This window comes from Hordeum vulgare, chromosome 2H (genome assembly GCF_904849725.1).
Source record: "Hordeum vulgare subsp. vulgare chromosome 2H, MorexV3_pseudomolecules_assembly, whole genome shotgun sequence".
Classification (NCBI taxonomy): Eukaryota; Viridiplantae; Streptophyta; class Magnoliopsida; order Poales; family Poaceae; genus Hordeum; species Hordeum vulgare.
This window is the reverse complement of record NC_058519.1, coordinates 517,706,406-517,717,386: the sequence shown is the minus strand read 5'-3', so window position 1 is coordinate 517,717,386 and position 10,981 is coordinate 517,706,406. Positions and strand designations below refer to the sequence as shown.

The following is a 10,981-nucleotide window of genomic DNA, read 5'->3' as shown; positions in this document are numbered from 1 at the left end:
GAAGCTTCACAAAACAGTGGCTGAAAATCTTTCGTAAAATAGGACCCTATATGGGCTGGCCCATTGTACGTGGTGGGTGTGCCCCATGTATTACAAATAGGGCCGGCGAACTGGGCCTTATACCCGGGCCTCGTTTCTTTGTCCTCGCTGTCCCCGTCTACTACTATACAACACTTCTTGGCAATTAGCATATCTTCCGTCGCCGCCGCCGCCGCCGCCGCCGCCTCCTTCTCCCCCAGCCGCCGCCCCCGACCCCGACCAACCCCACCGACCCGCGAGAAACGCCCTCGCGCCATGGGGCGACCAGCGGGCGGCGCCTCGGCGTCGAAGAAGCCCAAGGCCAAGTCCAAGCCGAAACAGCGCGGCGGCGTCGACTTCAAGGTAAGCACCGCGACCGTCCCCTGAAGCGCTCCCCAACCCCCAGTCTCCGCTCGGAGCCACCGCCGATACTAACCGTTTAAGCTCTTGGTGGTTCGCAGAAGTACAAGCACAAGGTAGGGCGCAAGCTCCCGCCGCCCAAGAACGCCACCAACACGGAGATCAAGTCCAAATGTGAGTCGAGCTTAAACCTGAGAATGGTTATTTAAAAACTGGGTGCAACGGTACGGTTCTTATTTTAGGTTTGATTGGGCTGACCTTTTTTTAGTTTGGTTTTGATTTGGGTATGTGGAGCAATTTGGATATAGTTGGTTATGTAAACAGTTTGGTTATTAGCTGTTATAAACTATGGGTCCAAATTGGTTTCTAAGCATTGGTTATGTGCAATAACCAATGACGATCGAGAACGAGTATCTTTGATCCGCATGCATGCTGTAATGCACTATGTAATTATGTATTATGGAGAAATACCACATGAAAATCGGAAGTGTTTGCTTATGCTTTGGCTAAGCAATTTGGTTTTAATACACTTGTCAGTGAGCTTTTCAGCCGTGGGCATTTTCTTTTTGCCTCTTGTTGTATGCTGACTGTATTTCAAGGATAACTTTGTTCCCAAACTATTGTAGATACACTTATGCCTTTTTCTATCTCATTTGCTTTTTACCCTTGCTTTTTAACATGTCAATTTGTGCAATCATATGTACATTGAAGCAAACCCATAGTTATGTACTGGGTTTAAACCCATGGTTATGTATTGGGTTTAAATTGGTTTGGGTGAAAATAATAATGGGTTCACTTTTGGTTGGGCTGAAAATGACATTGCCCAGTTCTTTTGTCAGAATCTGGGGATTCTCCCAGAATCTGACCCCTCCCCAGCTTCTCCCAGAATCTTGGAGCCTCATTTATTTTACAATCCTATCTAGTTAGGGTCTAATTAGCTAGGATTGTAAAACAAATGGGGGTCAAAGATTCTGGGAGAAGCTGGGGAGGGGTCGGATTCTGGGAGAATCCCCAGATTCTGGCAAAAGAACTGGGCATTAAATGGTCATGGTTCAAATATGGTTTTGAGAGATAAATGTCTGGGTATGGTTCAAGTATGAAACCATTCTCAGGTTTAGTCGAGCTACATTGCTAACAGTAACTTGGTTCTGACGTGTGTGGAGGCGCTTAACTGGGGTTACCTTTTTTGTGCTTGTTTGCGTGCAGTGATCGTGTTGCCAGAGCAGACCATGGCGTCGGAGAGGTCGGGCATGGCGGTGAACAAGCGCGGGCTCACGCTGCGGGAGCTCCTGCAGCAGACGGTGCACTACAATCCCAAAGTGCGGCGAGGTGAGTTGCCCCTTACCCTCTGCCCCGGCGCATTGCGATGCCCAATACGCTGTGTGCACAGCAGCTCACTGGAAATACGCTTCTTAATGTTGTTCTTGTTGTAGCTGCAATGAATGGAATAAAGGATCTTGTCACCAAGCATCCAGCAGAGCTTAAACTGCACAAGGTTGCTATGATTGAGAAGCTGCAGGAACGGATATGCGACAGTGACAAGGTGGTTCGTGACTCGTTGTACAGTTTACTGCAGTCTCTTGTATTCCCATCTTTGAAAGAGGTAAACCCCCCCCCCCCCCCCCCCCCCCACACACACACACACACATCCCCTCTGTGACCGAATGTGCTGCTGGGACGACCAGAACATTTATTTGAACAACAATGAAGATACTATATTTAGCCTTTTGCATCACCCTTATATGCACAGGGTGCACACTGAGTCTTGATAATGTGATGTTCTTTTTTCTTCATGAACCATAATGTACTAGCCTGCTTATTGGTATTGACTGCATCTGCAAATATAAATTGAAGCACCATTTCTACAAAATTTGATGATCAGTGACAATTCATTGAGGTGCTCCAAACAATGAATGAAGCACTAAACTTCCCATTTTTTGCGAACCATAATGTAGCTGCTTATTGACTGCATATGCAAATATAAATCAAAACTCTATTTGTTGAAAACTTGATGATAGGTGATAATTTTTAATGTGCTCCAAACAATGAAGCACCAAACATTCCTTCATTTTGGTTTAGCCCACAATTGTCTAGTATCTATTTTGTTTCACGGACCCTGGAGTCTCTTCTAAGTAGTATAAGCTCATATATGCCATATTTTTAGTATCTTATATTATTATTATTATTTTGACCTGCTCCAGTTTTTTATATCTACTCCTATTTTCTCGGCTTCAGATGTGATCATGTGATACTTTTCTGTTTATTACAGGACAATGCAATGTCTACCCGCAGTACACTATCTCTGTTGATGGCAAATGTTTTGAATGGAATGACACACCTATCTATGGATATCCAGTTAATGGCTTTCAGGTTTTTGGAGCTCGTGGTCCTCAATTTCCCATCCTCTTTTCCCAGATATGCCGAACAGGTCAGTGGAGTTCAGTCATGTATTGATGTGTTGAAAGTTGAATGCTTGCGTGTGTGCTAATGAAGCCTAGTTTGTTAGAAATGCATTCAGACTGATTGCCATTCCTGCTAGGTGTGTAATTGGCCATATTCATTACCAATTAATAATTTCTTTTGCACCATTCCTTCTTACAGGCTTTCAACAACTTCGTTGCTGTACTGAGCAACGACAGAATCCATCTACAGGATAAGAGTAAACTTAATAGTGTCCTTGCCGGGCTTGCTCACTGTCTTTCCTTGGTTGCTCGTGTGACGGAAAATGATGATGCATCAGATCGACTGGTTCGTGCAGTTAGCAAGCTGAATCTTTTCTTCCTTCGAATTTTTCTTCCTGCACCTGGAACTGTGATGGCGAACTTGGTGAAATAGCTAGTGCACATGTTCTGAAATGTAATAGCACATATATTGTAATGATTGAAATCTTTGCTCGTGATCTACAGGTTCATAACCGCCCTATGGGAGAACTTTGGAAACCTACCCTTGACGAAGATAACCCTGAAAGTGGCAAGTCTTTAAACACCATCCTCTTTTGTTGCTTCCTTAATTGCAATGAAATTTGTGCAGCTCTACCAAGCTGCTACATTTTAAAGTTTAAGGAACAAATAACACCGAGTGTGAATTTAGTCGTAACATGATCAGAGAAACCCAATACGTAGCCGCTTGAGCACTCAACTCCCTATATAGATATTTAACACTCCAACATTGTTTTCAATGGGATCTACCTCTGCTAAGTGCTAACCTGGTCACGAAATAAGTGAATTCCGAATAGGATAGCTTTTGAGAAGGGGCACTTTCTGGTTTTGTTATGATCAGCAGATCTGAAAGTGTATAATCAGGAGAGTTAACAGACATATAATTGATTTGGGTGTTTAGTTGAATTTGGAATATGAAGTAAGAGCAAAATTGTAAGAAATGGCAATTTTTTATGGGTGATAGCATAAACAGCTATACAGCCCTATAACACTATACCAACATATTTTCTTATCTTGTTGTAGATACACATGACACATCTTAGCTGACTATTTGCTACTTTTGGTTATGTTCTTCTGTAATTTTATGCTTATTGTTATTGTCTTATTCACTTACTGCATTGCAGGAGCATTCGCGACATCTGCTGTACTAATGAAACTTCAGAACCTCATCCGAATTCTCATTAATTCAATAGAGGTTTCAGCTTCAGAAATCTGTGCAAAGCCAGCTAATGATGCTCAGTCAAGTGAAGCGTTATTATCAGCCCTTCATTGTCTGCATCTAATATGTACAACATTTATTCACGAGGCAAAGAAATCTCAGATGGAATTTGGTAGATCAAAATCCCAGTTTGGGCCTGATTGGCTGAATAGTTCTGTGTTGGTATGTCTAAAGAAATTATGGGGAGTGAAACGGTTATTTTATGAGAAGGTATGAAGTTGTTCCTGCTAATTACTAACAGTTAGAGCAAAACATTGTATGGTTTGATTCTGTAGCTTTGGAGGGATCGTAACAAATTGTTGAATAATCCAACATAAGTTGACTAGGAGGTAATGGAATCCTATAGGATTCCTTAATGGTCTCTTTAGAACATGCGACTTAAAAAAATGTAAGAGCACTGGAATTTGGATGTTATGTTTTCCAGATTCCTACAAGATGAGAAATGCTGAAACCTAAAGGACAGACCTAGTGCTAGAAGCTCCCATACCTGGTGGGGTCTGGGGAAGGATTATATGAGGCAGGCAAGCCTTACCCCTGCACAGTGCAATGTAGAGAGGCTGCGTCGAACCCTGGACCTTTTGGCGTAAGTGGTGAGTACTTTACCACTGCGCCAGGCAGGGACGAAGCTGCCTTGTAAGGACTGGGGTCAATTGACCCCAATGGAATTAGTAAATCCTTCACAAACTAAGTATAAATCACTATTCATGTATGGAGAATGACCCCACTGTCATAGACATGACCGCATTGAACTATTTTTCTAGCTTCGTCCCTGGCGCCAGGCCTGTCCGTCAAAATGCTGAAACCTAGGAAGACTTAAAAGTTGCTGTTCTTTTGTTTGAAGCAAAAAAAAGTTGCTGTTTGGATGTCAGATAGGGGAAGCACATGAAATTGAGACACCTTACCCAAAATTTATTTGATGCTCTCCTTATGAATCATTCCTTTCTTCTGACGCCCTGTTAGGAAACATTTTTATGGGAACTCAATCCTCCAAAATTCTTATGTTTTTCCTTTGTTCCGAATGGCACATAAAATTGCTGGTCCTATTTGTGGATTAGTGGATAGAATGTTTGTGTATTTGTATTGCATTAATTTATACAGGATACTTGGTGTTTAATTTGTTGGGAGTGATATGCTTTTGTACTTAAGTGTTGACTTGTGATATTTAAGAATGTTGGAGTTCTTGACTTCTTGTGTTAACGTAAGACATCTAATCCTGCTTTATTAAGAAGTTTTTTGTATAACAAACATTTTGCTCACAGCTTATCTCGGTGTCTTACGAAGTTGTGTTTCTCATGGCAGGGAGATGACAGATTTTTCGTCTTCAATCTGAAAATTGCTGAACTCTTTTTGTGCTTGAGCACATGTGTGGATGATACATTGTTTCCAGCTGAGGAGTTATGCCAGTTTGTATCTTCTTTATTTGCAAAGGTTGTCTCTGGTTTCAACAGCTTCAACAACTGATGCGTATTGTTGCCCTTTCTTGCTGATAAATCTTAGACGTCTTCTGATTTTCCCTCTGGCATTTCATTATTATATTTTTGTGATTGGTGACATCTTTTGTTTTATCAGGCAAAAGTACTTCGTAACAAGGATCTCATGGAAACGCATTTGAGTCCACTTATAACTTGTATACCGGGTCTTATAGCCAATTGTGCAGATGACTCAAAAGGATATTTGTTGGAGGTATGGCTGATTTCCTTTTACTGATCTGTCAATATGTTGGTTATTTTGCAACTTCATCAAAATAATAGTATATTGAATTGCAGGCATTTACAGATGCATTTAGAGATTCCAAGGTGGATTGCAAGCTAATGTTGCCATATTTGGAAGCAGTGGGAGAAATGCTACTTCCTGTAGGTGTCTTTATTGGAACTTAAATTGCTTCTGTATGTTGTGATGTAATATATTTAATCATCCAGAAAAATAGCTTGCCTAGCATGTACATAATTCTGATATGGATTACAAAATTGCTGCTTGTATTAAAAAGGTTAAGGTCGTCATATTGTATTGTACTCTATAAGTTATGAAATCGCGAGTTCAAACACATCATTAAGTAGAGAAACGAAAAAAAAAAATCTGACAAATGATCAGTCGGAAAGAAAATAACATGGCCAAACTCAGCTCTCATTGCAAACTTCTCCTTTCCCTCCTAACACCAGTCAATCATATTGAATGTCGGTAACCTGCAAGTCATTTTTTCTGTAGATATGTTTTGAGTTTCTTTCTAGTGAACTTTTCATGTCAATTTGTGGGCGACCAGTACTAGACACTTCCCCGTACTTAATCATTCTGTATGTTTAGCTGAAAAGGACACCACACCCTATAACTCTTTGGTTCTTTAGAGAAGAGTACCGATGTATGCTGCGTTTCCTTACATCTTTCTTTTATCCTTGCTTAGGAGAAATCAGGGATATGGTTTACTGAAATTGATTTAGGCTTATTGGAATATCGTAGCGCTTGGATAGGCGAGCTTCCTGGAATATTACTACAATCAGTTGATAAAGCTCCCCCAGTTACAAAGGTATGTTGAGTTTGTTTGTCTAGTATGGAGCTGTTAAACCATTCATCAACATAGTCATTATAACCAGGTTGAACATCTGTGGTTAACCTTCTCAATAAATTATGTAATTTATGATGATATGAACTATTGTAGGTTGTTTTGGAGCTTCTCCTAAAAATCGGACAGTATTTCCCCACAGCTGAGATTGGAAACCTGCGTCCCTTCATACTGTTATTTGGCACTAAATGTAAGTAATCCACTTTTCAAGAGACCTTATCCTCTGTTTTAATCTTCAGCTAATGTCATTTTGCCAACAGCATCATCTGGAACGGTAGAGGTTGGGCCTTTTGTTAGCCTTCCACATGATTGCCAAGAACTTGTCATTTCATGCCTTTATTACTTCTCCAGTCTGCTTCCTGACACAATCGAGCCATTGGCCTGTTGTTGCTTAAGTAAGTTTTTTTAGTCAACAATACCACTTTATTCCCCATTGAGGTTTGTGGATAATATATAATTATATAATGCAGGTGATAAGCTGGAGCCCCTCATGTTAATTAGGATTATTGAAGTTCTACAATCAACATACAAGGCTGGGAATCTACAGATAACAGAGCAACTCAGTTTCTTGTCATTATTAATGGCACGATTTGATGTTAATTGTGGTGAGTACCTCAACATTCTTTTTTCTCATGTACTTATGTGTACCAGTGGAGTGCAAAGTTTGCTCTTATTAAGTTGATTATGTTGCTGAATTTTTTATGTTTTATGGAGTGACTATAATATGATAGTCATTGTCGGTAACAAGACTTCATAATACAAAATGGAAGGTTCTTAGCAGAAACATGGAAAACTTCTGAAAGATTGCAGATATTCCTTTACACTTAAAAGATGTATCACCATGATCCTTGAAACACAGAAATGCAGCCTCGTGATAAAATACAATCTGGATTTTGCATTTCAACCCTCATGATACCGAGAAAATGCAACAACCTCGCAATGATAATGCAACGTATTTAGAATTTTAGATGGTGGCAGGCACTACTGTCTTCAGTGCTCTTTCTGGCGAGTTCCAAAGCATGGGGCCATGAGTGGATCACTACATGCACCGCCACCTTTCGGGCCCCTCGGCGCTTTGCATGCTCTCTGAACCTACTTGCATGCTGCCGCAGCTGTCTCATTCTGTTTGTGTGCTACCTCTGCCTTGCCGTGAGAAGTGAATGTGGCAGATGAAGAGAGACTGAAAAGGGGTTTAGACGAGATGGCTGCCTGTAGGAGGGATTGGAGGTGGGGGATGCGGTGTACATTGGTGGTAGGAGGGGGCGAGATGATGGTAGAGGAAGTTTGGTTGATATTTTTTTGTCTCAAGGGGTGTGTATGTACCATTGTGACCGGAGTTTTATGCCCTTGCTAAGGTTTACTTTTTGAATAGTTATGTGAGCACTTTATATATTTTTTAACTTTTTTCCTGACACTTGCCTTTGAATTTGTCAATTTAGGTATGTCCTGTACTCTGGAGGATGCTGAAAAGGTCTCAAATTGGAAGACTTTCAAGGCCTTGAATCACTTAATTTTGACTTGCTTATCTGAGATGGGTGATGGCTCCTTGGTCCTTGAATTGATGTGGAATAATTTATCTAATGAGATTGTGAGCTTTTGAAACTGTTTTCTTTTATGTATTCTCACAACAACCATTGAACTCATGTTTGCTTTACCGCAGGCACGAAAACCATCATTGCATAACATGAATGGTCTGTTTAGAATTATTGTTACACTCGATGCAGCAACAAATAAGCTCATGAATGAAGATTTCATTAAGCTTATAGCTGGCTACTTGGTCGATGCTGCTCTGGTGAGTACTCTTCTGTATTCCAAAGTTTTGATACATTTTTAAGCTTATTGCATCCAGTATTATTTTCCAGCTAATTTTCAGCCTAACAGGAATGTATTGCCTTATACTCCCTCTGTCCCATATTAATTGTTGCTCAAACGGATGTGTCTAGCACTGAAATACGTCTAGATACATGCGTTTCAGCGACAATTAATATGAGACGGAGGGAGTATATGTTAAAGATAATCAAAATGGTGGTTAAATTGAGCACGTCTTAGTGTTTAGAACACCGCTGTCGTCTCATGCAAACATATTTGGCATAATATGATTTACTATTTTGAACATATTACTTCACTGATAGACCATGTTTCTGGTGGTAGTGCAGACCATATGGTTGATGCTAAGAGCAGATAATGACTGTCTTTATTATTAGATTAGCATGTGGCATGCCATCAATTCTTGATTAACTCCTTGTGTTCTCTTTGCACTCCACTGTTGGTTGTGGATGAAAATTGATTTCACCACCCCCTGTTATAATGCATCTGCAGGATTTGTCAAAAACAATTGAAGTGGGCTTTCAATCTAACAAGACAAGATTATTTCAGTACTTCATCAAGCCCTGCATAATCATTTTTGAGCAGAACGACAAGGTTCTCTGCTGCGCATTGGAGATGCTTAAATCTTTCGCAGCAGGAGATGAACATATGTTTTCATCTTTATCCAGTTTGGATTACCCAAGGGAGCTTTCACAACGAGTTTGTGTTGTCACAACCATACTGGTCTTCTTATTCAATGACCGGAGGCTCCATCCAAATCTTTCTTTGAGCAAAACGGCTATCAAAGGCATCCTGCATTATATAAGGCATCAGCTGGTGAGCAATGATGACAGGGTAGTCATATAGATTAACTTTGAGCTTCCTTCAAATAGAACTTTTTTTTCCTGTAATTTGTTAATTCTAGAGTGAAAGCATAAAATGGTAATGTAGCTCAGATAGGCTTGTTCTAACAATAGTTTCTGTGATACCATCGGTAGCTTGCTTTGCTCCTAAGTGTATTTAGCTTCAGACAGACTGGTCCTTGCGATGGTTTTAATTTATGTGAATTCTCGCTGCAGGATTCTAATGTACCTGATGTAACATATGGACAAAAGCAGAAATTGAAATTTGCTTTTGAGCAACTCAAGACCAAAGCATTGCAGTTGAACTGTTGGGATAGAAGTGAGCTGGAAGGACTTTCAAGCACCACATAACGTCATGTGAGTATCTTCATTATGTGCTAATGATGCCAGTTTTGATATTATTATTTTCTAATTGAACTTTCATCCATTTGTGACAGCCACTTACATCTGATGACTTAGTATGTTATGATAATGGAAGAAAATGGACAGAGTGTCCATGGAGAGGGTTGGCTGGGGGATGTGCGCCATTTTCCAACTTGGAGTCACACTACAGAGGCGCATCCTACATCTGTGTGGCAGCCGTTACCGACGGTCTACTGAAGGTTGTTACTTACCCAAAAACGCAAGAAAAGACGCATAGTACTATCATGTTAAATGCCTGATACTCCCTCCGTTCCTAAATATAAGCCTTTTTAGAGATTTCACTAGAAGACTACATACAAAGCAAAATGAACGAATCTACACTCTAAAGTATGTCTATATACATCCGTATGTAGACCTCCAGTGAAACCTTTAAAAAGACTTATATTTAGGAACAGAGGGAGTACGTCATACTAGCTTGTTTATTACTCCCTCCGTCCGGAACACTCAAACGTAGATACATCCATTTGAGCGTCAGCTAATTCTGGACGGAAGAAGTACTCCCTCTGTAAACTAATATAAAATGTTTTAGATCCTAATTTAGTGATGTAAAACATCTTATACTCCATCCGTCCCGTAATGTCAGAAAAGGTCGTACATTATGGGGACGGAGAGAGTATTATTTATCCACCGAAAATTGTTTTGAGTTTCTCAAGCGGTTCTTGTCCAGCAATTATGTACCTGTTCTCGTACTGACAACAATATCATCTCACTGCAGGTGGTTAGAAAAGGTGTATGATTGACGTTTCTGGTGCTCTGTAAACTGCCGGTCAAAGACTTCCAGCGAAGTAGAGTTCAAGTTGTTCCGACTTTTAATTAGAACGATAGCAGTTGCGACTGACTTTCTTGCGAACCCTTAAATTTGTTTGGTCATGTCCTCCATCCAAGCTGATTGCGCCGAAACTGGTGTGATGTGATCACTACATCGATGGGAAGGTTAACTCTTGACTGCCATGTAAATGCAAAAATAAATAAATAAATGATCTCAAGTTATTTCGATCCTATGTGTCGTTGCATTTTGGTCCTGTGAAAACCAGTTGTAGGTGAGGCTTCTGTTAAAACTAATTATGTAAATTAGGGGAAAATCTCCCCTTGCCCAACCGTTCAGGCGGTTCCTCCCGCACGGACGTCTCTCTCTCCCGACTCCCTGGGACCGACGCATCTCTCTTCGATCGTCGCGTCTCTTCAGGAGATATATATATACTAACCATCGACAGTGGATATCGATCAGTTTGATTTGTAATACATTATAAGCACGAGTCTACCAGAAAAGGAGCGAATAGAGAAACAAAGAAGGGAA

General features: G+C 40.5%; 1 protein-coding gene across 1 annotated transcript; it reads left to right on the top strand.

The window, feature by feature from the left end:
• Window positions 1-213: 213 nt before the first annotated feature.
• On the top strand, window positions 214-10,678 carry LOC123426959. Its single transcript, XM_045110880.1, has 21 exons — window positions 214-381; window positions 480-552; window positions 1,585-1,707; window positions 1,812-1,981; window positions 2,648-2,806; window positions 2,980-3,126; window positions 3,285-3,348; window positions 3,941-4,245; window positions 5,335-5,463; window positions 5,605-5,718; window positions 5,802-5,888; window positions 6,434-6,556; window positions 6,689-6,782; window positions 6,853-6,987; window positions 7,063-7,197; window positions 8,032-8,180; window positions 8,253-8,384; window positions 8,912-9,235; window positions 9,478-9,618; window positions 9,699-9,863; window positions 10,400-10,678. Exons 1-19 carry the CDS (start codon window positions 295-297, stop codon window positions 9,610-9,612), a joined length of 2,685 nt encoding a protein of 894 aa, XP_044966815.1. The 5' UTR covers window positions 214-294; the 3' UTR covers window positions 9,613-9,618; window positions 9,699-9,863; window positions 10,400-10,678.
• Window positions 10,679-10,981: the final 303 nt, after the last annotated feature.